Source organism: Salmo salar, chromosome ssa29 (assembly GCF_905237065.1).
Source record: "Salmo salar chromosome ssa29, Ssal_v3.1, whole genome shotgun sequence".
In the NCBI taxonomy this organism is placed as follows: domain Eukaryota; kingdom Metazoa; phylum Chordata; class Actinopteri; order Salmoniformes; family Salmonidae; genus Salmo; species Salmo salar.
This window is the reverse complement of record NC_059470.1, coordinates 25,014,054-25,041,651: the sequence shown is the minus strand read 5'-3', so window position 1 is coordinate 25,041,651 and position 27,598 is coordinate 25,014,054. Positions and strand designations below refer to the sequence as shown.

The window sequence follows — 27,598 nt, the reverse complement described above, 5'->3', positions numbered from 1 at the left end:
CAATTTGTGGTGTCAGTACTCAGCACTCAAGCACTGCATATATGTTAATAAATAAAAGCTTACACACAGAAGAGTTGAACTGGTCTTTCAGCCTGGAGAGCAAAACACTAAGATAGTGTTTTGTGTTCAGTTCCAAGAAGAATACTTGAACGGCAGTTTGTGGACTTCAGTTGTATTTGACTGTCGTAAAGAAAATTAAGTATCCAAAACATGATTGATTGAGTGATTGATTTCTAACAATGTAATAACAATGTTGTGAACTCAAGTCAGTGTAATTACAGTAAGTGATATTATATATATGACCACTAGAGGGTAGTGTACCTCGAGGTTTAACCTACATACCACCCCCAAAGATTTAGTCTCCTTCAGTGCCGCCCCTCTCGATAACTTCCGCGTCAACAACATTTCTAATTTACTGTTGTTTTGACTGTATGCTTTTCAAGAAATGGTTCAGAAGACCGACGTGACTCTGGAAATGTAGCTACATTTTGCCTTGATATTTAAGTCTATTGGATTCATAAGGACCTGGATCATAAAATACATCTGGAAACCTTGAAGATAAAAGTAAGGCCAGCACTGATCTGGCTGTCATTATAAACTTTCGATTTCAACTTGCTAGCCAGTCATACAGTAATACTTTAGCTGACGTATGGTCAGAAATATACTTGCCAGCCAACTAAATTTTCCACTTCAATTTCAGTACATGTACTAACTGTAAAGTTTACAGCGATCTAGTGTCACTGTGTCATTTTGAGATAACAATAGCTAACTTCAATATACTTCATTCACAGTAGAGAGAGTAACGTTAGCTACATAGACAGTACACTCAGCTAGCAAGCTAGCTACTTTGAAGACAGTACTAGGCCTACCTACAGTGCAATCGGAAAGTATTCAGACCCTTTTGACTTTTTCCACATTTTTTTACACTACAGCCTAAAATTGATTAAATTGTTTTTTCCCCCTCATCAATCAACACACCACACCCCATAATGACAAAGCAAAAAAAGTTGACATTTTTGCAAATATATTTAAAAAAAAGAAGGTAATCAAATCCATATGTATTTGTCACATGCGCCAAATACTTACCAACAATGCAGTTTTAAGAAAAATACCTACAAAAAAAAAAGAAATAAAAGTCACAAATAATTAAAGAGCAGCTGTAAAATAACAATAGCGAGGCTGTATACAGGGGGTACCGGTACAGAGTCAGTGTGCAGGGGCACCGGTTAGTCAAGGTAATTCATGTAATATGTACATGTAGGTAGAGTTATTAAAGTGACCATGCATTGATAATAACAGAGACTAGCAGCAGCGTAAGGGGGGGGGCATTGCAAATAGTCTGGGTAGCCATTTGATTAGATGTTCGGGAATCTTATGGCTTGGGGGTAGAAGCTGTTTAGAAGCCTCTTGGATCTAGACTTGGCACTTCGGTACCGCTTGCTGTGCGGTAGCAGAAAGAACAGTATATGACTATGGTGGCTGGTGTCTTTGACAATTTTTAGGGCCTTCATCTGACACCGCCTGGTATAGAGGTCCTGGATGGCAGAAAGCTTGACCCCAGTGATGTACTGGTCCGTATGCACTACCCTCTGTAGTGCCTTGTGCTCAGAAGCCGAGCAGTTGCCCTACCAGGCAGTGACGCAACCTGTCAGGATGCTCTCGATGGTGCAGCTGTAGAACGTTTTGAGGATCCGAGGACCCATGCCAAATATTTTCAGTCTCCTGAGGGGGAATAGGTTTTGTCGTGCCCTCTTCACGGACCATTTTAGTTTGTTGGTGATGTGGACGCCAAGGAACTTGAAGCTCTCAACCTGCTCCACTACAGCCCCGTCGATGAGAATGTGGGTGTGCTCGGTCCTCCTTTTCCTGTAGTCCACAATCATCTCCATTATCTTGATCATGTTGAGGGAGAGGTTGTTGTTCTTGCACCACACGGTGCAAGAACGTTGTCTCATCGTTGTCGGTGATCAGGCCTACCACTATTGTGTCATCGGCAAACTTAATGATGGTGTTGGAGTCATGCCTGGCTGTGCAGTCATGAGTGAACAGGGAGTACAGGAGGGGACTGAGCACGCACCCCTGAGGAGCCCCCGTGTTGAGGATCAGTGTGGCGGATGTGTTGTTACCTACCCTTACCACCTGAGGGCGGTCCGTCAGGAAGTCCAGGATCCAGTTGCAGAGGGAGGTGTTTAGTCCCAGGGTCTTTAGCTTAGTGATGAGCTTTGAGGGCACTATGGCGTTGAACGCTGAGTTGTAGTGAATGAATAGTATTCTCACGTAGGTGTTCCTTTTGTCCAGGTGTGAAAGGGCAGTGTGGAGTGCAATAGAGACTGCATCATCTGTGGATCTGTTGGGGCGGTATGTAAATTGGATGGGGTCTAGGGTTTCTGGGAAAAAGTTTTTGATGTGAGCCATGACTAGCCTTTCAAAGTACTTCACGGCTACAGACGTGAGTGCTACGGGTCAGTAGTCATTTAGGCAGGTTACCTTTGTGTTCTTGGGCACAGGGACTATGGTGGTGTGCTTGAAACATGTTGGCATTACAGACTCAGGCAGGGAGAGGTTGAAAATGTTAGTGAAGACACTTGCCAGTTGGTCAGAGGATGCTCGGAGTACACGTCCTGGTAATCCGTCTGGCCCTACGGCCTTGTGAATGTTGACCTGTTTAAAGGTCTTACTCACATCGGCCGCTGATACATTTACATTTACGTCATTTAGCAGACGCTCTTATCCAGAGCGACTTACAAATTAATATTTACATAAGTATTCAGAACCTTTACTCAGTACTTTGTTGAAGCACCTTTGGAAGCGATTACAGCCTTGAGTCTTCTTGGGTATGACGCTACATTCTTGGCACACCTGTATTTGGGAAGTTTCATCCTCTCAAGCTCTGTCAGGTTGTATGGGGAGTCATTGCACAGCTATTTTCCGGTCTCTCCAGAAATGTTCGATCGGGTTCACTCAAGGACATTCAGAGACTTGTCCCGAAGCCACTCCTGCGTGGTCTTGGCTGTGTGCTTAGGGTTGTTGACCTGTTGGAAGGTGAAACTATTCCCCAGTCTGAGGTCCTGAGCGCTCTGGAGCAGGTTTTCTCTGTACTTTCTCTGTACAGAATCTCTCTGTACTTTGCTCCGTTCATCTTTCCCTCGTTCCTGACTAGTCTCCCAGTCCCTGCCACTGAAAAACATCCCCACAGCATGATGCTGCCACCACCATGCTTCACTGTAGGGATGGTGCCAGGTTTCCTCCAAACGTGACCCTTGGCATTCAAGCCGAAGAGTTCAATCTTGGTTTCATCAGACCAGAGAATCTTGTTTCTCATGGTCTGAGAGTCTTTGGGTGCCTTTTGGCAAACTCCAAGCGGGCTGTCATGTGCCTTTTACTGAGGAGTGGCTTCCGTCTGGCCACTCTACCATAAAGGCCTGATTACTGGAGTGCTGCAGAGATGGTTGTCCTTCTGAAAGGTTCTCCTAGCTCCGCAGAGGAAGTGTAGAGCTCTGTCAGAGTGGCCATCAAGTTCTTGGTCACCTCCCTGACCAAGGCCCTTCTCCCCCAATTGCTCAGTTTGGCTGGGTGGCCAGCTCTAGGAAGAGTCTTGGTGGTTCCAAACTTTTTCCATTAAAGAATGATGGAGGCCACTGTGTTCTTGGGGACCTTCAATGCGGCAGATTGTTTTTGGTATCCTTCCCTAGATCTGTGCCTCAACACTATCCTGTCTCAGAGCTCTACGGACAATTCCTTCAACCTCATGGCTTGGTTTTTGCTCTGACATGCGCTGTCAACTGTGGGACTTTATATAGACAGGTGTGTGCCTTTCCAAATCATGTCCAATCAAGTTGTGGAAACATCTCAAGGATGATCAATGGAAACAGGAAGCACCTGAGCTCAATTTCGAGTCTCATAACAATGAGTCTGAATACTTATGTAAATAAGGTATTTCTGTTTTTAATATTTATACATTTGCAAACATTCATAAAAAACTGTTTTTGCTTTGTTATTATGGGTTATTGTGTGTAGATTGATGAGGAACATTTATTATTTAATCCATTTTAGAAAGCGGCTGTAATGTAACAAAATGTGGAAAAAGTCAAGGGGTCTGAATACTTTCCGAATGTACTGTATATCAGCCAACAATCCCAGCCCTGAGTTTACCATACTGTCATTATTTATCTCTCTCTCCCCCAGAGTCTGAATGATGAGTACCCAGTCTGTCCCATTTGAGGAGGTGCGGAGGAGAGCTGAGTCCCTCCTATCCTCCTCAGGCTCTGCCCAGGAGGTAAAGGCTGATGTCCAGGTCATGGCCAACATCCCCCTGTCCCTGTCTGACAAGTTTCACCACATCACAGCGCAGACCATGGTGACAGAGAACATCACAGGGCACAGAAGGCAAGAGGTGAGGCATGTTTTGACATTCAACTGTATCCCTTGTTTCACATTATGTGCCTCCTTACCGTCTTCACATAGCTATGCTTTCTTTCTCCCTGTCTGCCCTCCTGCTCCCCTTCCTCCCCAGGTCCTAGAGTCTTTGGGTCGGCTGTGTAAAGCCTTGAGTATCCTGGAGAAGTATGGCTGTAACCTGACCAGCCCCAGCAGGCCCAGGTACTGGCGGAGCGTCAAACACAACAACCCAGTTTTCAGGACTACCGTGGACGAAATCAAGGTGAAGAGACAGACAGGCCTCTCTAAACCCTGTCAGGAACTTCAAGCCCTATTCTTACAGTATAATGATTGACTTCCTTATGCATAGTACAGATTACAGAGTCTGAAGGTCATCTCATCCATTGATTTCACTATGAATTGTCAGATGGTTGAAAAGGGGAGTGGATCAATAAGAGATGTTTAGAGTGCCTAGGTAGGTCATAGACCTACTGATATTTAAAGCATCTGAGTTGACTTTTTCACTCATTTGAGTCAATGGGCTGCTTTCTTTTCTACAGGGTGGCAAGTCAGTCCTATTTCTTTACGGTTACACCAATCAGCAGCCAGACGGGCTCAGCTTCCCTGATGATGTCATACATCCAGACGTTGAGAAGGTTGCTGCGGTGACCATTGAGGTCATGATCCTGCACATGGAAATGGACATGCTCATCAAGGTGAGAAATCTATATTTACATTTGTGTAATTCTCAATTTGAATATGACCACAAAGTCATGTTATCATGTTTGCTCTGTTATGAGGTAATGTGTTGTTTTTTGCCTGTCAGGGTACACATGCTCACCCAGAAATGTACAGCAATATCATCCCATCCCCTAATCTACAGAAGACAACCCAGGTCTGTGTAACCTACAGTTGGTGGTTCATCAGTTCGTCTGTTTCTACCTCTACCTCTTCCTGGTTTTAGTGTTGTTATGCTGAATAATGGCTATTTTACTCTCCTCAGGATGAACCAGAGCTGATGTCTGATGTGGTGGTCATTCCACCAGGAGAGGAGCGCGGGGACAGGGGGAAAGACCTTCAGCCGCTATCTCCTCCACCCAAACATGCTACCAGTCCTGGACTAAGACATGTCCCCACCACTCCTACTGGTGAGACAAGCAGCCATTCCCTGTACCAGTCTACCTGTCACCTTGCCACCTGCCTGCTTTCTGCCCACCAGCATTTATGTCATCTGGCCAATGTGTTGTACTGTCAGCGGATGACAAACCCCTTATTTCTTCTTTCGCTCTCTTTCTCTCAAAGATGGGATGTGTGATTTGTGCGGTGCCACTCCCTCTCTCCTCTGCCCAGCCTGTGGTTCTCTTCCCTTCTGTCAGTCATGTGACCTCCTCTACCACATCCACCCGTCCAGAGCCAATCACAGGAGAGATAGAATACAGGGTAAGAGATGGGTCATAGCTTTGACCATCATTTCAGCTCAAATGTAACTTTTTAACCTGGATTTCTTTGAATATTACATCCTATCAATATGTAAACTAACACTGATCATCTTTTTAAACTCCCCCCGTAGAGACCTGTATACTCTGTGGAGTGTTCCAAGTCTCTGCCATTTGCTCCACCTGTTCTCAGAGGCTGTGTCTGGAGTGTGACAGACTGTACCATTCTCACCCTGACCGCGGGGGTCACAACAGGACAGTGGTTTCCCACGCCAAACCAAAAAGAGCTTTAAGGTTAGAAATTAGGAAGGGTTAATATTTTACTCCACGCGCGCACACTCACACCGGATCACTTCTTCCTCTCACTCGCATTTCTTCTCTTTTTCAGCCACTCTCTTTCCTCGTGGGAGTGTGCTCAGTGCACTACAGTCAACGAGGTGAAGGCCGTGCTGTGTGTGACCTGTGAACGACCCCGCCTGGCCCTCGCTTCCCTTATAGTTCAGGAAGACCCGGGGCAACCGCCATCCAGCGCAGGTCACATTCCATATACACGGGTCGACTGATGAATAGTTTTCATGTGACGTTCATTAAAACAACGTCAGTCACCTGTCCTATCCTGTTTGAGCGGTTCACGTCATCTGTGCCGCTATAGCATTGATAATACATCAGTAATGTAATTATACAGACATAGCTAGAAACTGAGCTAGATCAATACCAGGTTATCTGTTTATCTATCTGACCTCTCTCATAGAGTGGCAGTGTAAGAGCTGTACTGTGGTGAACCAGGGCAGCAGTATACTGTGTGAGGTGTGTGAGCGCCCCCGTCTGGCCACCCGTCCCTCTATCACGCCAGTACTCCCCAGTACTCCAGTACTCCCCAGTACTCCAGTACTCTCCAGTACTCCAGTACTCTCCACACCAGGACCCACATCAGATAACGAAACAGAGGTTCGACCCCCCCAGTGGTTTAAATACTCTCTACAATTGGAAAGCTCTGTGAGACATAATCATTCCAGCATATCTTTTCTGTTTTAATCTTTCACTCCCCTCCTCCCATGCTGTCTCTCTCGCTCTTTAGTGGATGTGTCAGTTCTGCACCTATGTGAACTCTCAGCCTGTAGTGGTTTGTGAGATGTGCAACTTGCCGTGTAAAGATCCTGCAGTCACCAGCCTCAAGTCCCTCCCCCTGCAGTCTCCAATCAAAGACTTAGCCTCACCTTCTTCTACGCCCCAACTCCGTCCCCAGATCCCTCCCAGGGTGAACATCGACATCAAGAGACAGAACCTGATGAGGGATGAAGGGCTGAAACTTGTCCATCAAATACGAGTAGGTGGAGTACAAATGGACACAATGTGAATTAAAACCAGATTAACCGCTACTATGTTATCTAACTTTTAACCTAATGTTCTTCCTCAGGAGGGAGAGAAAAATGGAGTGGGCCCAGAGGAGGTCTACGCAGCCCTTTGTGTTTCCGGGGGCAGCAACGTCAACCCCTGCGATTGGCTGAAATCAGAGCTGCCCCACCTACTGGATGAGATCTGTGCCATGGCGGCTTCAGCTGCTTTGCAGAACTACAAAGCAGGGGTTTCTGGGCCGCGGGATGGAGGTTCGACAGAGCAGCAGAGTCCCAGTGTGCTACTGGGTGAGGGGGTGCGGCTGTCCAGGGTTGAGGCCAAGCAGGCATGGCTGGCAGCAGGAGGAGACACTGAGAGAGCAGTCCGTCAGCTGCTCAGAGACAGACAGGTCAAGGTGAGAACCAGACATGTCACCTGACCCAAATGGTCACTCTAGACAGATATGACTAAACACTTTTGATATCAACTCAAGTAACCAAGATCTTAGAGTTGACTGTATCCAGTCCGACTGCGTCTGTCTCTGGTGTGTGTAGATGCGCGAGCTGCGTTCTCTGGGTTTCCGGGAGGCGTCCCAGTGTGAGGAGGCTCTGCGTCTGAGTGGAGGAGAGGTGCAGGGGGCTCTGTCCGTGCTGCAGCGGCCCCTTCTGGAGCCCTTCCACCAGCGCATCTGGAGCGACCAGCCAGAGGCCCCTATTGATGCCAAGAGCCCTGACAAACAGGTGTGTGTGTACACGAGAGCCAGCAGAACTCAATGAACTAAGTTTTTCAAGACTACACACACAAAGCAAATAGCCTGATTGTTAATCACCATGAACCTACATTGTGTAACCTCAGCGGATGTGCAGGCGCCTGCTGGCGTTGTACGAGCTGCCCAGCTGGGGGCGCTGTGAGCTGGCCCTGTCTCTACTCCAGGAGCCTGATGCCCAGTACTCCCTGGAGGACGTCGTCCAGGCCGTCGGAGAGTCCCAGGACAGGGAGTTCCTCCGCCGCCTCCTCAACAACGAGTGCCCCTGCTGCCTCAGCATCTTCCCCCACAGCAAGGTGGGCTGCTAGGGCTGTCTGTCTTTGCCTTGGGGTGGATGATGAGCTCTTATTACCTCCTCCCTGTATCTGTATTGCCTTGTCAGTCAATAGTCCTATGGACTTTAAATTGTTCCTTTTTATCCTGTATGAATTCTCTACCTCTCACAGATGCAGTCCCTGACCTCGTGTCAGTGCTCGGTGTGCCACGAGTGTTTCACGCAGCACTTCACCATCGCTGTAAGAGACAAACACATCAGAGACATGGTGTGTCCCGTGTGTGCAGGACCAGACATCAACGACCCTGAGCACCTGGACAGCTACTTCTCTACCCTGGACATCCAGGTACATACTATAGAAAGAAAGATTTAGAGATATCAGGGAGGAAGGTTATTTTCTACATTTTACATTTTTACATTTAGCAGACGCTCTTATTACAGTGCATTCATCTTAAGATAGCTAGGTGGGACAACCACATCACAGGCTAGTAGGGGGGAAAGTTAAGTGTGAGTGTTAGTTGTTTTGTTTTTTGTTGTGGGAGAGTGGTGCAGTGGGATTATTTAAGATACTCTTTGAGAGGTAGGTTTTCAGATGTTTTATGAAGATGGGCAGGGACTCTGCTGTCCTAGATTCATGGGGAAGCTGGTTCTACCATTGGGGTGCCAGAAGAGAGAAGAGTTTGGACTGGGCTGAGCGGAGTACTTGGGTTGGGGTGTTGGGTTTGAGCAGAGCCTGAAGGTAGGGAGGGACAGTTCCTCTTGCTGTTCCATAGGTAAGCACCATGGTATTGTAGTGGACTCGAGCTTTGACTGGAAGCCAGTGGCGTGTGCGGAGGAGCGGGGTGACATGGGAAAATTTGGGAAGGTTGAACACCAAGCGGGCTGCATCATTCTGGATAAATTGCAGGGGCCTGATGGCACCAACGGGGAGCCCAGCCACCGAGTTGCAGTAGTCCGGACGAGAGATGACAAGTGCCTGGATTAGGACCTACACTGCTTCCTCTGTGAGGTAGCGTCGTACTCTACAGATGTTGTAGAGCATGAACCTGCAAGAGCGAGTCACTGCTTTGATGTTTGCAGAGAACGACGGGGTGTTGTCCAGGGTCAAGCCAAGGTTTTTTGCACTCCGGAAGGGGGACACCGCGGAGTTGTCAACCGTGACGGAGAGGCCTTGGAGCAGGCAGGCCTTCCCCAGGAGGAAGAGCAGCTCCATTTTGTCGAGGTTGAGCTTGAGGCAGTGGGCCGACATCCAAGCTGAGATATTTGCTAGGCATGCAGAGAGGAGGACTGCCTTGAGAGGAAGACTGCCGTGAGGTTAGCAAACAGCCTCTAGTAAAGGTGAGGTCAAGCGTATTGCCTGCCTCGTGAGGGGGAGGGGATTGGGAAAGGGTGAGGTCAAAAGAGGTAAGGAAGGGAAATAAATTAATCGAAGGCAGACGTCGGGAGGTTGAAGTCACCCAGTACCAAGAACGGGGAGCCATCTTCAGGAAATGTGTTTATCAAGGTGTCAAGCTCATTGAGGAACTCTCTAAGGGCACTTGGTGGGCGATACAGTAGATGACAATAATGTTAAGCTTGAGTGGACAAGTGACAGTGACAGCATATCATTCAAATAAGGAGATGGACAGGTGAGAGAGGGAGAAAAGAGAAAATCTCCATTTAGGATGAATGAGTAGCCCTGTGCCACCACCGCAACGACCACATTCTGTCAGGCTATGAGAGAAAACGTAGTCAGACGAAGAGAGAGCAGCTGGAGTAGCAGTGTTCTCTGTGGTGATGTCTCCATCAGGGCCAAAAAGTCTAGGGACTGAAGGGCAGCATTGGCTGAGATTAACTTGGTGATCTTTACCGCAGATCAGCAGTTCCAAACGCTGCCGGAAACCAGGAATTCCACATGGGTTGTGTGCGCAGGGTACACTAAATTAGAATGGTTGCAGCCAAGGGATGGGGAGAGTCTGTAAAGCCTACAGGGAGAGGAGCAAACTGGGATGAAAACACATAGTTGCCAAAGCTACAAATTTGTTTTGCTGACGACACCACCGCTGACTCTGATTACCAAAACAACAGTCACAAATTGCCCTGACCCTTCATCCTGGTTGATGTGTCAACAATCATCTGCAAGTTATGAGCAGTGAGCAGTTCACACACCAAGTAGGCTATTGGGAAGACAGGCCGCACCTACAGTAGATGGCCCTAGCTAGCAAAAAAACAGTACTAGACAGAAACATATTAAAGGGAAACTTGATGCCCTTTATCTACTTCCACCTAGTCAGATGAATTTGTGGATACCATTTGTATGTCTCTGTGTCCAGTATGAAGGAAGTTGGAGGTAGTTTTGCGAGACAATGCTAATTAGTGTTAGCACTGTGACTGGAAGTCTATGGGAATCTGCAAGCATGTTAGTACAGTTGAAGTCTGAAGTTTACATACACCTTAGCCAAATACATTTAAACTCAGTTTTTCACAATTCCTGACATTTAATCCTAGTAAAGAATCCCTGTTTTAGGTGAGTTAGGATCACCACTTTATTTTAAGAATGTGAAATGTCAGAATAATAGTAGAGAGAATGATTTATTTCAGCTTTTATTTCTTTCATCAAATTCCCAGTTGGTCAGAAGTTTACATTAGCATTGACTTTAAATTGTTTAATTTGGGTCAAACATTTCAGGTAGCCTTCCACAAGCCTCCCATAATAAGTTGGGTGAATTTTGGCCCATTCCTCCTGACAGAGCTGGTTTAACTGAGTCGGGTTTGTAGGCCTCCTTGCTTGCACATGCTTTTTCAGTTCTGCCCACAAATGTTCTATGGAATTGAGGTCAGGGCTTTGTGATGGCCACTCCAATACCTTGACTTTGTTGTCCTTAAGTCATTTTGCCACAACTTTGGAAGTATGCTTGGGGTCATTGTCCATTTGGAAGACCCATTTGCGACCAAACTTTAACTTCCTGACTGATGTCTTGAGATGTTGCTTCAATATATCCACATAATTTTCCTACCTCATGATACCATCTATTTTGTGAAGTGCACCAGTCTCTCCTGCAGCAAAGCACCCCCACAACATGATGCTGCCACTCCCGTGCTTCAAGGTTGGGATGTAGTTCTTCGACTTGCAAGCCTCCCCCTTTTTCCTCCAAACATAATGGTCATTATGGCCAAACAGTTCTATTTTTGTTTCATCAGACCAGAGGACATTTCTCCAAAAAGTACAATCTTTGTCCCTATGTGCAGTTGCAAACCATAGTCTGTCTTTTTTATGGTGGTTTTGGAGCAGTGGTGTCTTCCTTGCTGAGTGGCCTTTCAGGTTATGTCGATATAGGACTCGTTTTACTGTGGATATAGATACTTTTGTACCTGTTTCCTCCAGCATCTTCACAAGGTCCTCTGCTGTTGTTCTGGGATTGATTTGCACTTTTCTCACCAAAGTACGTTCATCTCTAGGAGATAGAACACGTCTCCTTCCTGAATGGTATGATGGCTGCGTGGTCCTATGGTGTTTATACTTGCGTACTATTATTTGTACAGATGAACGTGGTACCTTCAGGCATTTGGAAATTGCTCCCAAGGATGAACCAGACTTGTGGAGGTCTACAATTTGTTTTCTGAAGTCTTGGCTGATTTCTTTTGATTTTCCCACAATGTCAAGCAAAGAGGCACTGAGTTTGAAGGTAGGCCTTGAAATACATCCACAGGTACACCTCCAATTGACTCAAATGTTGTCAATTAGCCCATCAGAAGCTAGCCATGGCATCATTTTCTGGAATTTTCCAAGCTGTTTAAAGGCACAGTCAACTTAGTGTATGTAAACTTGTAACCCACTGGAATTGTGATACAGTGAATTATAAGTGAAATAATCTGTCTGTAAACAATTGTTGGAAAAATTACTTGTGTCATGCACAAAGTGGATGTCCTAACCAGCTTGCCAAAACTATAGTTTGTTAACAAGAAATTTGTGGAGTGGTTGAAAAACGAGTTTTAATGACTCCAACCTAAGTGTATGTAAACTCCTGACTTCAACTGTATATATCCATAGACTTCCAGCCACTGTGCTAATGCTAGTTGGCATTGGCTCTTGAAATGACTTCTTCTTCCTTTATACTGGACACAGAGACATAAAAGTGGTATCCACAAGTTCATCTGACTCTGGGGAAGTAGATAAATGGCCTCATTGCCAAAATCAAGTATCAATGTAAGACAAAAATGATATGATTTTCTAAAATGTCCGAAACTTTAAAAAAATTCCGTGTTTGAGATTTCTGGAATTTTGCAACCCAATTAGGGATACAGGCAGATGGAAATGGGGAGATCATGTGTTGCTGAAGCTTGTGCTATTATATGGTTATTACATAGTTATTGATGTTGTGTGTTTAGCTGCGAGACTGTCTGGATCGTGAAGTGTACGAGCTCTTCCACAAGAAGCTGATGGAGCATGCTCTGATGAAGGACCCCATGTTCCTGTGGTGTTGTCACGTGAGTGGGTTTCTAACCAGGTCCATCACATATAAAATTACTTCTCTACTGAACTTTTCACCCACCCACCCCTCTTCTCTTCTCCCTCTTTCTTCCTCAGTGCACCTTTGGGTTTATCTATGATGGAAACCAGCGCAAAGTCACCTGTCCCACGTGTATGAAGAGCTTTTGCAACCAATGCAAAAAGCCTGTAAGTACAAAAGATACATGTTGTTGCCTTGCCTGCCATCTATTGTGTCATTTCATAGCTACATGTATGTGGGACCTAAATAATGATGCCTGTCTCTCTCTCCATCTTTCTTTCTCCTTCTCCCTCACTCTCTCACGCTCTCTCTCGCCCCCCTCCCCCTCTCTCTCTGTCAGTGGGAAGCTCAGCACCAGGATGTATCCTGTGAGCAGTTCCAGTTGTGGAAGAGAGAGAACGACCCTGACTACCAGAGACAGGGACTGGCCGGGTTCCTGCGGGACAATGGCATCAGTGAGTCAGTCAGCCTAAACAACCTGCCGTTATTGGCCCATATTCACAAAGAGTTTTAGAGTAGGTGCTGATCTAGGATCAGATTTCCCTTTTAGATCACAATGAATAAGATTATATGGACAGACAGGACCTGATCCTAGATCACACAATGCCATCTCACCACCATCATCATTATTATAACACCATGATGTGGCCCTTCTTCTCATCTCTCTCCATAGCCTGTCCTCACTGCAGGTTCCAGTATGCCTTGACCAAAGGGGGCTGCATGCACTTCAGCTGCTCCCAATGCAGATACCAGTTCTGCAGCGGCTGCAACAATCCCTTCCACACTGTAAGTCACGCGCAGGGATATTATCTAGGACAGTGGTTCCCATCCTTTTTTGGTTACTTTACCACCAACTGAATTTTGCTCTGCCCGGAGTACCCTTGAAGTACCCCCTCATGTGCATTTTACCAGTAGGCCTATGGTCTCATGAGTCTTCTTAAGTACCCCCTGGTTAGGAACCACTGATCTAGTACAGAATGTCTTACTAAATGGATTCACTCAGAGGGAAGGATCTCTCTTTCTGCCATGGCTTTCTCATCATCCATCCTCATGTCTGTTTCCTTTCTCTCTTTCCCTTTTTCACCCCTTTCCCTCCCTCTCCCTCCCTCCACTTCTCTCTGTCAGACGGCATGTAAGACAATCCAGTGTAAAATCACAGGTCTCCATGCTCATCACCCACGAGACTGTCTCTTCTACCTCAGGGACTGGGAGCCTGTCAGACTACAGGCCCTGCTGCAGGTACAGCGACAAGGAATGTTCTGGGAACGTTACAGGGGAAATGTTCGGGGAACTTAACAGACTGGATGTTCTGGGAACGTTAGAAAGGGAATGTTCGGGTAACGTAACAGACTGAATGTTCTGGGAACGTTACATGGGAAATGTTCGGGGAACTTAACAGACTGGATGTTCTGGGAACGTTAGAAAGGGAATGTTCGGGTAACGTAACAGACTGAATGTTCTGGGAACGTTACAGGGGAAATGTTCTGGGAACGTTACAGGGCTGTCATTTCAATGTTCTGTTTCTGAGGTGAGGTGTTTGTATTTTGTCCACAGAGGAATGCTGTTGTGTTCAACACAGACCCCCCTAATGGTACACAGACTGGTGAGAGTGACCTCTTGTTTATCCTCACTTACAGTGCATTCAGAAAGTATTCAGACCCCTTGACCTTTTCCACATTTTGTTACATTACAGCCTTATTCTAAAATGTATTATAGTTTTTTTCCCTCATCAATCTACACACAATGCCCCATAATGACAAAAGCAATTTTTTTTGGCAAATTCATAAAAAATTAAAAATGGAAATATCACATTTACATAAGTATTCAGAACCTTTATTCAGTACTTTGTTGAAGCTTGAGTAGGACGCTACAAGCTTGCCACACTTGTATTTGGGGAGTTTCTCACATTCTTCTCTGTAGATACTTTCAAGCTCTGTCAGGTTGGATAGGGAGCGTCGCTGCACAGCTATTTTCAGGTCTCTCCAGAGATGTTAGATCGGGTTCAAGTCCGGCCTCTGGCTGGGCCATTCAAGGACAGTCAAAGACTTGTCCCGAAGCTACTCCTGCATTGTCTTGTCTGTGTGCTTAGGGTTGTTGTCCTGTTGAAAGGTAAACCTTTGCCCCAGTCTGAGGACCTGAGCGCTCTGGAGCAGGTTTTTATCAAGGAAACCTCTGTACATCTTTCCCTTGATCCTGACTAGTCTCCAAGTCCCTGCCACTGAAAAACATCCCCACAGCATGATGCTGCCACCACCATGTTTCACCGTAGGGATGGTGACAGGTTTCTTCCAGATGTGACGCTTGGCATTCAGGCCAAACTGTTCAATCTTAGTTTCATCAGACCAGAGAATCTTATTTCTCATGGTCTGGGAGTCATTTGCGCAAAATCCAACCAGGCTGTCATGTGCCTTTTACTGAGGACTGGCTTCCATCTGGCCCTCTACCATAAAGGCCTGATTGGTAGAGTGCTGCAGAGATGGTTGTCCTTCTGGATGGTTCTCCCATGTCCACAGAGGAACTCTGGAGCTCTGTCAGAGTGACCATCGGGTTCTTGATCACCTCCCTGACCAAGGCCCTTCTCCTCCCTTTGCTCAGTTCGGCCGGGCGGCCAGCTCTAGGAAGGTCTTGGTGTTTCCAAACTTCTTCCATTGAAGAACGATGGAGACACTGTATTCTTGGGGACCTTCAATACTGCAGAAATGTTTTGGTACCCTTCCCCAAATCTGTGACTTGACACAATCCTGTCTCGGAGCTTTACGTACAATTCCTTCGACCTCATGGCTTGGTTTTTGCTCAGATGTGCACTGTCAACTGTGGGACTTTATATAGACAGGTGTGTGCCTTTCCAAATCATGTCCAATCAATTGAATTTACCACAGGTGTGTCCAATCAAGTTTTAGAAACATCTCAAGGATGATCGATGGAAACAGGATGCACCTGAGCTCATGTTCGAGTCTCATAGCAAAGGGTCTGAATACTTATGTAAATAAGGTTTCTGTTTTTTGTGCAAAAATTCCTAAAATCCTGTTTTCACTTTGTCATTATGGGGTATTGATGATGACATTTGTTTATAAAATCCATTTTAGAATGAGGCTGTAACGTAACAAAATGTGGAAAAAGTCAAGGGGTCTGAATACTTTCAGAATGCACTGTATGTGAGAACTTTAGTCTTTTTTTCTCTTTCTGCCCATACTTTCATTTTATCTTTCTGTGTGACTCAGACGCATGTGGAGTGATGGAGCAGAAGGATGAGGGAGGTCAGCAGATGGACTCACCCTGTGGAGTCCAAACTCAGCCAGGAGAAGCTGGACTCTGCGAGTGAGTCACACACACACAAAAAATACCTAATTGTTTGTTATTTGTGCACTACCACCCACATATCCTGTGGGTTTAATTGTATTGAAGACATGCCATGAGAAGTTAATGATATTCACTTTTAAACAACCTTTGTTTGCTGTTCTCACTATCTCTGTCTATGTGTGGCCATTGTTCTCACTATGTCTGTCTCTGTGTGGCCATTGTTCTCACTATCTCTGTCTCTGTGTGGCCATTGTTCTCACTATGTCTGTCTCTGTGTGGCCATTGTTCTCACTATGTCTGTCTCTGTGTGGCCATTGTTCTCACTATGTCTGTCTATGTGTGGCCATTGTTCTCACTATGTCTGTCTCTGTGTGGCCATTGTTCTCACTATGTCTGTCTCTGTGTGGCCATTGTTCTCACTATGTCTGTCTCTGTGTGGCCATTGTTCTCACTATGTCTGTCTCTGTGTGGCCATTGTTCTCACTATGTCTGTCTATGTGTGGCCATTGTTCTCACTATGTCTGTCTCTGTGTGGCCATTGTTCTCACTATGTCTGTCTCTGTGTGGCCATTGTTCTCACTATGTCTGTCTATGTGTGGCCATTGTTCTCACTATGTCTGTCTATGTGTGGCCATTGTTCTCACTATGTCTGTCTCTGTGTGGCCATTGTTCTCACTATGTCTGTCTCTGTGTGGCCATTGTTCTCGCTATCTCTGTCTATGTGTGGCCATTGTTCTCACTATGTCTGTCTATGTGTGGCCATTGTTCTCACTATGTCTGTCTATGTGTGGCCATTGTTCTCACTATGTCTGTCTATGTGTGGCCATTGTTCTCACTATGTCTGTCTCTGTGTGGCCATTGTTCTCACTATGTCTGTCTATGTGTGGCCATTGTTCTCACTATGTCTGTCTATGTGTGGCCATTGTTCTCACTATGTCTGTCTATGTGTGGCCATTGTTCTCGCTATGTCTGTCTATGTGTGGCCATTGTTCTCACTATGTCTGTCTCTGTGTGGCCATTGTTCTCACTATGTCTGTCTATGTGTGGCCATTGTTCTCACTATGTCTGTCTATGTGTGGCCATTGTTCTCGCTATGTCTGTCTATGTGTGGCCATTGTTCTCACTATGTCTGTCTCTGTGTGGCCATTGTTCTCACTATCTCTGTCTATGTGTGGCCATTGTTCTCACTATGTCTGTCTCTGTGTGGCCATTGCAGTAAACACTACAGAGAGTACCTGGTTAGTCTCATTAACGGACACACCCTGGACCCCGCTCTTCTCTATGACCAACAAGAGGTGACAGTTGCCTGCAGGAGGTACCAGGTGGAGGAGCAACAAGGGGAGGGGGAGGACGACCAGGTGTACCTGGATCGACTGCTGAAGGTCAGTCATCCATCACTCAGTTAGGCTTGTGGCCTCGCTGGAAGTTCGCTCGAAATAGTTTCAATGTTCATTTTGATGTGGTGTTTTTGTTGTGGTTCAGATTGTGTGAAAGTGTATACAACTCTTTCTTTACAGAAACTGATGGAAGTCCCACTTGGAGAAAATGTTCCTCGGATGAGATGAAGACTGGTTGATAAAATATTTAAAATCATTCTAAGGAAAGTACAGGTATCCTATTTGCAAACAGCACCAAGTGAAGGAGTCAGGTTTCAAACCTCCCACCACATTGCATTACCAAGCTGTTATATTACATCTCATTGAAGTTTAACATGTTTTGTTCTTTACATGCTTCATTTGATTTATGACATCTACAGTTATTAGTGTCAAAATTCCTCTCTGTAAGGATACAGTTGCAAAGACAGACTGACAAGACAGGCTAATCAACAACAGTCTTTCTTGTTTATTTTTTATTAAAGATATAAAATATTTTTTCAATATGTCACTAAACAACTTACAAAATAACCAGAAGGTGTTTGTCAACTTAAACATGACAGTCTATATTGTGAGATATTATACAAAGTGTAACTGCAGGGTATACCATGTAATAAATAGGCTACTCATGCAATAAAGTATTTTATTGATTTGAAAATTACTTTTATGACAGGTCTCATTTTTCTATTCTCAATTGCTTTCTCTGGGGGTGCGTTCCAAACACGTAATGTCCACTTACCCTCGCCTATTGCCCTTGGGGGAATCCCCGCGGCCATGTCTGCCGTCAGTCCAAACCATTAGCCAAGCAAGGGAAGTTTACAATGTAAGACCCTCAGACCTCGTTTGTGATCGAGTGTTCAATTATGTTCTGAAACACCCCATAATAAAATTTGTGATGATTGAACATCAGCTAAGAAAAGTCAGCCAGAACTTAAAACTAACATCAATATGAGAGTAGTCAAAATACAAGTGTAAGTAAAAACAATTGTAAATAAATTAGAAATTGTGCTACTAATGCACATGACGGCACTAACACGTCTGGTAAAAGTTGCGATGCTTTTGTGTGGTTAGCTTTTGGAAACGTTAGCTAGCACATACAACTTTCCCTGACATCACACATTTCAATTAACCTAATATCTAGTATTCGATGTCTGCGGATGCGTTGCCTTCTAGCCAAGATATTGCCAAGATATTAAATGCAATCAGAATTGACTGTAGCGCATATACAGCACACACAACAGATACCGGTGGTTCCATGATGGCAGAAAACCGTGGGACGAACGAGTGAATTTCCAGGCAAGGGCGGTCCATTTCAAATGAATTAGATTTGTGTGTATTAGGTAGTTGTGGAATTGTTAGATATTACTGCACTGTCGGAACTAGAAGCACAAGCATTGCTACACTCACATTAACATCTACTGACCATGTGTATGTGACCAATACAATTTGATTTGAAGTGTCCACTTAATTTGAGGGCTGAGGGGAGAGTGTGTGTCTTTCGTTTTTTTTCTGCAGTCTGGTGTTAATTGTGGGAGGCTCTGCCTGGGGAGACTACTTTCTGAGCATAGGCCATATTTTAAGCGGTATGTTGCGCCCTGGCGTCACAACAGTACCTACGTTAGTTCTGTAAAGTCACGTGATTTCTGGGAAACGGGGCGTCTCCCTCTGCCCTGCGCGAGACAAGTAAACAACTTCTGGATTTCCAGTCAAAGTGCTATGCGGTGGTGCGCTCAGCTGTAGATAGGAAACGGAGGAAACGCAACCTAAGGTAAGCGAAACCAGATCACCCAATAAAATACATTCATGACAATCATTCTAAATCTGTGGAAAAGATGTGTGTTTCACTTCATGAGCAATCTCTTGATGTATTTAGTTCGCTATTTTTAGATGGAGACTAATAGTTTGATATGTATTTCATACCAACCGATGCAGAATAAAAAGTCATTACTTTATGATCATGATCAAAGTGATAGGTGGCTCAGTTGGTCGAGCATAGCGCTTGCAACGCCCGAGTTGTGGGTTCGATTCCCACGGGGCACCGGTACGAACAAAAAATGTTTTGTATGCACTCACTACTGTAAGTCGCTCTGGATAAGAGCGTCTGCTGCATTTACAAAATGTAGTTATTTCATGCTTTATCATGAATATACAATGACATATAGTATCGTCTCTAAGTATAATCACAGTCAAACCATCTTTGGCAGAATATTTACTCACCAATAATAAATTATTTAAAAGTCCAGTAAGTAACAATGTGAGCGACCCGACCAAATTCATATAGAAATGTGAGTTAAGGATATGTCATTTTCATTTAAAGTCTGATAAGCTGTATATCCGTTCTTTGTGCGCTACTTCTATGCTTACGGCTAGCTTTTGCATATTTTTACTTTCGGTTTTGTACACCATCTTCAAACAGCTGAAAATACCTTTTGTTATTTATGCACTACCACACTCACCACAGCTAGCACTCTCATGTATTATGTTTGGTTTATTTATTTTCCATTGTATAGTGTATCGTTTTTAATCAGACACAAAAGTGTATTGCCAAACTAGATTCAAATAAAGTTATACGCCGTCTTCACAGCTATGGCATCTGGGAAAATTCGCTCCACGCGCAGACTACGCGCTTGGATGGTAGAACAGGTGAGTGTTTGTGGAGGATGGGCTCAATAGTCAAATGTGTTGTTTGGAACAGCTGATTACAGTGAGTGTGTCTGAGTGTTTCAGCTGGTATGTCATAGTGATAGGTAGAGTCAATGTACTGTCTGGGAAATGGGTCGAGTGTTTCCCAAGCAACACTCACCACATCCTGTTGAATGTATTGGTGCAGGTCAGCAGTGGGAAGTACCCTGGCCTGATATGGGACGACGACGACAAGACCATGTTCCGTATACCATGGAAACACGCCGGGAAACAAGACTTCCGCAGCGAAGTGGATGGTGCCATCTTCAAGGTCCTGACACTAACAACTTTATGAGTACTAGTTCATTGACTTTTTATTTTACAGTGGGCTCGTCATGTATTATCTGTTAAAAACACAATAGTAGATATTACTTCCTGCGTCTACATGCCTTCTCTTCCTACTCCTCGACAGGCGTGGGCAGTGTTTAAGGGGAAGTTGTCTGAGGGGGGTCATGCGGACCCTGCCTCCTGGAAGACGCGGCTGCGAGTTGCTCTCAATAAGAGCCCGGAGTTCAGAGAGGAACCCGAGAGGTCACAGCTGGAAATCTCCGAACCATACAAAGTCTACCGCCTCGTACCCATCAACGAACAAGGTGAGACAAGCACACACGCTGTTAGTTTGTTATACAATGTTTATTTCTACCCCTCTTAAGATGTTCCAGCAATTATTTGCAGCAATTACCTTTTGATCCTTTAGTCTTGTGTAGACATCTAACCACATACCTATGATCTGGGAATAGAAACTGGGTGTAGCCAGTTTCAAGGTTGAGAAGATTAACATTTTTAATATTTGCCAACTTCAATACTCTAGTTCAGTCAGTCCGTCCAAAGGCACATAGTCATACCAGAGTCAACAGTACAAATTAGCACAACAATAACGCCACATAGTTTGTAGCTATGGAGACAACTTCAAAGCAGGTTAAAGTGCAGTAAACAAATTCGTGACCTATGGTCCCTTTTCTCTTCACAGCATTGGGGAGTGTTGACATGAAGGTTCAAGCCAGAGCAGGGGGGAGGAAGAGAAGGAGCTGCGATTCAGACATCGAGGTGGAGGAAGAGGTGGTGAAGGTCAAACAGATGAAAGAGGTTACCACCTCCCTACCAATCACCATGGTAAGTCTGGCATTTTGAGGAGAAAATAACAATCCAATGGAAACAAGTTATAGAAACCTTTGGATGCATCTCTTAGTCATGTCAGTCTCTCTCACCGACATGTTTGATGTTTCTACTTAGCAGTCTGTTCAGGAGATTGAGGAAAGTCTTCTTACAATCCAGCTAGACCAGGTTGAGCCCTCGGTCATGGTGAAGAGTGCTGGGAGTAAGTCTTATGTCTTACTAATGCAATGTCATGTCTGTCAGACACTGAATCTCTATGTTAGTTGATGTTGGATCTCTCAGCCACTGTCTCTTCATTTTGGGGAGTTTCAATAGCATGTGGTTGATTGACATTCTGTTGTCTTCCTCTAGCAGTCAATGAGATCCAGGTGAACTTCACAATCGAGACCGTCCCTCCCCCTGGAGGTAATGCTACTGATGCTGCAGTAAATGCTAGACAGAGTATATCAGATCTGTTTTTCATCACATACACTGAAAATGCAGTCTCTCATTCAAACTCATTCTCTCCCCCAGCCCAGGACTCTTTCCATGTCTTAGTGAAGTACATGGGAGAGGAGGTGCTTAAACGTGGGGTCATGGGCAGCGATGTCCGGATCGCCTATCTGCCCTCCTCGCCCGTTCCCCCCACCCTGATGGTGGCTGGGTTCCCCCGCATCCCCCTGCCCGACCCCCCCTCCACCTTAACCTCCAGCATCGGGCCCCAGTTCCAGGCCCTCTCCACCCTGCTGCCCTTCTTGGAGAAAGGGGTGATCCTGACCTCCACGAGAACAGGGGTCTATGCTAAGCGCTACTGCCAGGGCCAGGTGTTCTGGACAGGGCCACATTCAGCCACGGCGGGACCCCACAAGATGAACCATGCTGTGGAGCCCGTGCGGCTCTTCAATAGAGAGGCTTTCAGAATGGGTGAGTGACATGGGGCTGTTCACTCTTTTGCTGAGGATCACCCCACTTCTTTTTTTGTCCCCTTAATGGATTTGAGTATTTCAGCAGTCAGTGTGTATTTACTGACTGTTTCCTTAGAGCTGGACCACTTCAGCAGCTACGGAGGAGACCCTCCGCAGTGTGGCTTCACCTTGTGTTTCAGTGACAAAGAGGACCCATCCAGCAAACTCATCATCACACAGGTACAGCTGACCAAGCTGACTGTTAAACCTGTTCAAATGGAAACAAAAAGGTGTAGCAAATGCATACCGTAGAATGTTAATGCTAGGTCTCTCTATTCAATCCGCATCGCAGAAGTTCAGCTTTACAGTGTGATTGAAGTTTAAAGACAATGTTCCCGCTTTAGCCAAGACTGCATTCGTCGGCTCAATCTGAAATTACCTTTAAAATATATAAAATCGGAGAATCTGTTCACAGCTTTACAGATTGAATAGATCCCTAAGGTTTATGAAAGTACAGGATCGCTACACCTTATTTTTCACTGTGAAAGAGATTGAACCACCCACCCCCTCTCCTCTAGATAACCCTACCCTGGGCTCAGCAGCAGGTCAAGGAAGCTGAAGACTTCCGGGAGTCAATGACCTACTTCCGCAACATAACCAGCGAATCAGGAGAGGTCACCATCAACCTGGTATCAGGTTCATTGCTATCCGAGATCCTTGGGACGTCCCTACCTTAAACATTTAAAAATGTCAACTTCAAATGGGGGCAGGATAGCATGTAACAGTGCCTTGGCCTTTAGCATCCAATCACAGGACATCATGTATAATTGACTAGTCTTTTTTTAAATGAAGCACTCTCTGATCTGATACTAAGGCACACATATGATGCACTAAATACTGGTCTGAATAGCACTACATGGAGTGGAAGATGTCACTTTGGCTTAGCCCTCAGTATTGCCCTTTACCAACTTGTGATGTTATACTGATGTTCCAAACTCACTTTTATATGGAGTCAGATACTTCTACTCCTCGTTGCCGTCTTTGAATGCAGACTGGTACTGCGTTAGACACCTCTCCGTGTCCTCATGTTGCTTACATAGTGTACCTGTTGACCAAGTTGTTTTAAGTAGCATATGAGAGAAGCTCTGAAGCCATAGTAGGCTGAAGGTCAGTGATTTGATCATCACCATGCCAACCGTTAAGAGGCGGGAAACCAACTTCTCTTCCATTTTTGTTTCAGAAAGTGGAAACGCTTGTTAAGCACATTTCTATAGAGAACATTAATATTCCTAGACTTTGAAGCAGGCTCCTTCACTAGAGACATTGGACTCTTAAAGATGTGTTTGCAAGAGCAAGTGAGTTTGTTTTGCATTTGTTAATCTTCTCTCCATAACTCGGCACTTACTACTAGACCCAACCATAAGAACTCAATTGTGATTGGGTAAACCTGCCATGCAAAACTGAGCCAATTAGTATATTACACAAGCCACAGTATAAAGCAGGTGTGGAGACTGTTCTAGGGTTATGGTGTGTGGAGACTGTTCTAGGGTTATGGTGTGTGGAGACTGTTCTAGGGTTATGGTGTGTGGAGACTGTTCTAGGGTTATGGTGTGTGGAGACTGTTCTAGGGTTATGGTGTGTGGAGACTGTTCTAGGGTTATGGTGTGTGGAGACTGTTCTAGGGTTATGGTGTGTGGAGACTGTTCTAGGGTTATGGTGTGTGGAGACTGTTCTAGGGTTATGGTGTGTGGAGACTGTTCTAGGGTTATGGTGTGTGGAGACTGTTCTAGGGTTATGGTGTGTGGAGACTGTTCTAGGGTTATGGTGTGTGGAGACTGTTCTAGGGTTATGGTGTGTGGAGACTGTTCTAGGGTTATGGTGTGTGGAGACTGTTCTAGGGTTATGGTGTGTGGAGACTGTTCTAGGGTTATGGTGTGTGGAGACTGTTCTAGGGTTATGGTGTGTGGAGACTGTTCTAGGGTTATGGTGTGTGGAGACTGTTCTAGGGTTATGGTGTGTGGAGACTGTTCTAGGGTTATGGTGTGTGGAGACTGTTCTAGGGACCATGTTTGAAAGGTTGTTTTTCGCACCTTTGAACTGGCAATCTGTTGTTCGATCTTGCTCTATTGCACAAATCAAGTATGTTTTATATATCTATATCTCTGGTCTACTTAAGCCTGTAAGTGCACAAGGTGATGGCTGGCCTTGCCAGACTTTTTAATCTGTTAGTATTGTAGAAATTAATGTGAACTGATATTTATATGAACATAGCACATGAACACTTGAAATAGTTTGTAGATGTAGTTTAATAAATTGATAAAAGGTTACACACTGAAAGCAGTGGGACAGGATGCACATAATATGATGCCATTAGCAGTCAGTGAACTATGAGCACAGCTTTGTCAGTTGTAAATGGGTTAACAACATGGCTACTGGGCTTGACAAGGCACACTGACTGAGAGACCGGAAGACTGCACAGATCTGTCAAACTGTAAATATTTGTTATTTATGCAATGTTCTGTCTGACCGCATTAAATGCATTTCATATTTCTACATTATCGTGGATGATGTGCGCTTATTTGACTGTTAGATGTTAATAAAAATATTCTTAGAATTTGTAGTATCAGTAGGTTTAAGACATAAATAATTCTAACCTTTTCAAAGTAACAAATTAATCTGCATACTTATTTCAGACATTACCATTGGCTGGTGAGGCAAGCTCTGCTATTTTGGCATTGAGTTTCTGATTTGTCCAGTCCCTAGTGATGTCGTCCAAATGGCTGTCAAAATCCACTAATAATGAGTGATCTCCAGAGTCCAGCAGCTGATTGGCTATTTCCCGAGTCTCCTCCCACTGCCGCAGCATTATCCTGGAAGAAAAACAAAGGTAGCTTTAAATGAACCTGTACTTCCCTCTTCAGGTACTAACACTAACCATGTTTCCATCCAACTTTTTTATGCAAGTAAAGTACATGAGATGAAAAGTGTCACGACAGGCCTGATGGAAACATTACATTTGGCGGTACACTTTCCAAATGTTGACAAAACATGCTAGACAAGGTGGGATCTTTTTGTCTAAAATTGTGTAAATGCTAAACGCTTTTATGCACATTGATAACCATATCGAAGTAAACTTGGAGTCACGCGATACGTTATGTTGTCCTCCCACTACGACTTGGGAAAGTATGCAATTTATTAGGCAACAGATGAAATAAGTTATGATGTACACAGTGATGAACTTTATGCTCCTTTCCAATAAATATTGAGGGTCTTATTCTGGTGACATGCTTGGCTGCCATTTGACAAAGATAATCTCTTTTGTCCTTAATAATCTCATGTAGGCTATACCCGCACTATCTGCAAGCTGTTGGCTAGAGCGCACGTGCCAAGACCAGAGTGGGCACATTCATTATATAATTTTGTGATGAAAATCCATTTAACTTGTACTTTTTATTTCAGTACCTGGGAATTTAGCCACAAGTTGTTTTTATGTGCACTAGGTCATCACACACAGCCTTTTATCTGCAATGAGTCAATTTGATGGAAACATCTCTGGTGGGAAAATGCACGTTGTTTTTATGCAGATTTTAGAATATTCGCATGAAAATCTGTCACCAATTAGATGGAAACCTAGCTACTGACTATTGGAATTTAGTTCCATGCTCACTCCGATACAATGTATGTAGTCATATGCAGTTGATAAAAGGTGTGCCATCAACAGAAAAGCAAACTGTAGTTAACTACAGTATCTAGAAAGAAGGATAGCAGAGATGTCCAGCTCTTACGTATGTTTGTCTTTGAGGGTCCAGCGGGTGTCTTTCCGCTCATACATCACTATGGGAGGCACCCTGTAGTCAGGAGACATCTTTCCACCGTCAATCTGAAAAGCCACATAGATCAGAGATAAGTAGATGGCACACAGCATAAAGATTTACCAAAAATCCGCATTGTGACCATGTACACACAGGAATTTAGACAAAACTCCAGTGGATGCTTACCATTAACAAAACTGCATTGTTACACTGCTCGGCAATCTTGTCTGCAATCTTCAATGCACATGGCGTAGGGCTGCCCAGCGAAGGAGAGAGAGAAGGAATGGTTAGTGTTTAACACAGGTGATATTTTTATTTAACTAAGCAAGTCAGTTAAGAACAAATTCTTATTTTACAATGAAGGCAGTGCATGACAGCATATGCATGTGATAAGCAGGCAATCAGCCACTGACACTACCTAATAGAGAAATTAACATCTACAGAGGTGATGGTGATGCTGGACCGCTATGGGACACACCTGTTGTCTGACACACAGGCGTTGGCTTGGTAGTATCCTACAATCCTCTGCTGTGTCTGTGCACACCATACATCCACCTGAAGCAAAAGGTATGATACATTACAGCATAACAAATACATTAAGTCAAAAGACAACCACAATGTACATGCACCACTGCCAGGTAAGGATGAGTAGTTAGGCTAACTGTATTGGTCATTTCAGACACATGTTTGACAGTAAAGACCACTCAGGTAATTAAATGGTTACCTGTGTGAGACCCAGCTGGGTGATGGGAGCCAAAGGTAAGTGAGAGTGGAGCAGGGGCACACAGTCTGTCACACACACAGCACCACCTGCTGGACTGGAAGACAACAGCAGCCCATTGACACTACACCGTGGAAACAAACAGCCGTGCAGGTACATCTTCACATAGGCCAAACAGGACAGCTCAACCTCCCCCATTGCTGTGGACAGAAATGGGTGCACAGATCAGAGAAGATGCAGCAAACTGCATTTAGTGATGAATACGTTGTTACAGTGACATGGAATTGCTACAATAAAACTCTATTGTTGGCTGGATTTGAGCATTTTGATGGCAGAAGTCATGAAATCTGAGATGGTAATAAATAGGTGTAACAGCTCTAGCTATAGTAGCTAGCTGAAATGGTAGCCAGCTGGTTAGCAAACATCTTATTGTCGAAGGGCCTGCCTACGTAGCTAGTTATGGCCAATAGTTACGATCCTTTTATTAAAATAGAACTGGTAAAGTCTATAGTGTAGATATTGAAGAAACAATTATTTGATAGGATATATAGGCGTTCAACACGAGTTAACGTTACGTTAGCTAGCTAACAGTTAGTAGCAAGCGTGGCTTACCATCAATGGATATTATTTGCTGGGATTAAATTTCAGAAGTCCAGTAAAACAAGCGTCCGGTTTGAAACTCATCTAATAGTGCATGTTAATACATATAACTGAATATTGATCATTTACAAACGTTTGCACTGTGAAGCTGCATTATTCGTTAAGACCATTTCCTGTTCCGTGCCCGCCTACCAACAGTACATCTACATTTGGGTTGGTAACAATAGCGACTGTCTAAAGTTCTATTGGCGTCTCAGTATGCCAATCATTTGGAAGTAGATCCGTTCTTCAAGTAGTGACGGTGTCTCCTCCTGGTGGACAGAGTTTGACATACCTTGTAACCCAATCATGCATTCATGGTTTTTTGACACATTTACAAAATATGATACGTAGTATAGCCAGATTTGTTTGTGCCGTCTTTTCAACTCCTAT

General features: G+C 44.6%; 3 protein-coding genes across 5 annotated transcripts; 2 read left to right on the top strand and 1 right to left on the bottom strand.

The window, feature by feature from the left end:
* The first annotated feature begins 320 nt into the window (after positions 1–320).
* On the top strand, positions 321–18,012 carry LOC106590402 (E3 ubiquitin-protein ligase RNF31). The gene is made up of 24 exons (XM_014181384.2): positions 321–564; positions 4,186–4,393; positions 4,514–4,660; positions 4,938–5,093; positions 5,204–5,272; positions 5,381–5,525; positions 5,680–5,817; positions 5,948–6,107; positions 6,202–6,347; positions 6,565–6,761; positions 6,892–7,140; positions 7,231–7,563; positions 7,703–7,888; positions 8,004–8,210; positions 8,361–8,534; positions 12,557–12,655; positions 12,756–12,845; positions 13,019–13,133; positions 13,352–13,464; positions 13,804–13,917; positions 14,233–14,281; positions 15,900–15,996; positions 17,195–17,360; positions 17,496–18,012. The coding sequence occupies exons 2-24, from the start codon at positions 4,193–4,195 to the stop codon at positions 17,541–17,543; spliced, it is 3,399 nt and encodes a 1,132-aa protein (XP_014036859.1). The 5' UTR covers positions 321–564; positions 4,186–4,192; the 3' UTR covers positions 17,544–18,012.
* Positions 18,013–18,876: 864 nt separating this feature from the next.
* On the top strand, positions 18,877–24,586 carry LOC106590411 (interferon regulatory factor 8). 3 transcript variants are annotated; one of them, XM_014181407.2, is made up of 10 exons: positions 18,877–19,119; positions 19,936–19,994; positions 20,182–20,304; positions 20,446–20,626; positions 21,004–21,146; positions 21,270–21,351; positions 21,501–21,554; positions 21,663–22,052; positions 22,170–22,273; positions 22,612–24,586. In XM_014181407.2, exons 2-10 carry the CDS (start codon positions 19,938–19,940, stop codon positions 22,768–22,770), a joined length of 1,293 nt encoding a protein of 430 aa, XP_014036882.1. In that variant the 5' UTR covers positions 18,877–19,119; positions 19,936–19,937; the 3' UTR covers positions 22,771–24,586. The 3 variants fall into 3 exon arrangements, with proteins under 3 accessions (XP_014036882.1, XP_014036881.1, XP_014036884.1); XM_014181406.2 differs by having other exon boundaries at positions 21,267–21,351; XM_014181409.2 differs by lacking the exon at positions 19,936–19,994 and having other exon boundaries at positions 19,021–19,119; positions 21,267–21,351.
* On the bottom strand, positions 24,322–27,403 carry LOC106590414 (ER membrane protein complex subunit 9). Its single transcript, XM_014181416.2, has 6 exons — positions 27,179–27,403; positions 26,570–26,766; positions 26,324–26,400; positions 26,032–26,101; positions 25,819–25,913; positions 24,322–24,903 (listed from the first exon to the last, which is right to left on the bottom strand). The coding sequence occupies exons 2-6, from the start codon at positions 26,762–26,764 to the stop codon at positions 24,723–24,725; spliced, it is 618 nt and encodes a 205-aa protein (XP_014036891.1). The 5' UTR covers positions 26,765–26,766; positions 27,179–27,403; the 3' UTR covers positions 24,322–24,722.
* Between the last annotated feature and the right edge of the window lie 195 nt (positions 27,404–27,598).

What these genes read in the sequence shown, in the direction of transcription:
- LOC106590402 (XM_014181384.2), top strand. Translation starts at nt 4,193, where the DNA reads ATGATGAGTACCCAGTCTGTCCCATTTGAGGAGGTGCGGAGGAGAGCT. An exon ending in TGTCCCCACCACTCCTACTG is followed by an intron (nt 5,526 to 5,679) that starts GTGAGACAAGCA and finishes TTTCTCTCAAAG; the next exon opens with ATGGGATGTGTGATTTGTGC. An exon ending in TCAGAGACAGACAGGTCAAG is followed by an intron (nt 7,564 to 7,702) that starts GTGAGAACCAGA and finishes TGGTGTGTGTAG; the next exon opens with ATGCGCGAGCTGCGTTCTCT.
- LOC106590411 (XM_014181406.2), top strand. Translation starts at nt 19,938, where the DNA reads ATGGCATCTGGGAAAATTCGCTCCACGCGCAGACTACGCGCTTGGATG. An exon ending in CGTACCCATCAACGAACAAG is followed by an intron (nt 20,627 to 21,003) that starts GTGAGACAAGCA and finishes TTCTCTTCACAG; the next exon opens with CATTGGGGAGTGTTGACATG. An exon ending in GCAAACTCATCATCACACAG is followed by an intron (nt 22,274 to 22,611) that starts GTACAGCTGACC and finishes CCTCTCCTCTAG; the next exon opens with ATAACCCTACCCTGGGCTCA.
- LOC106590414 (XM_014181416.2), bottom strand. Translation starts at nt 26,764, where the DNA reads ATGGGGGAGGTTGAGCTGTCCTGTTTGGCCTATGTGAAGATGTACCTG. An exon ending in GCCTGTGTGTCAGACAACAG is followed by an intron (nt 26,102 to 26,323) that starts GTGTGTCCCATA and finishes TTCGCTGGGCAG; the next exon opens with CCCTACGCCATGTGCATTGA. An exon ending in ACCCTCAAAGACAAACATAC is followed by an intron (nt 24,904 to 25,818) that starts GTAAGAGCTGGA and finishes TTTTTCTTCCAG; the next exon opens with GATAATGCTGCGGCAGTGGG.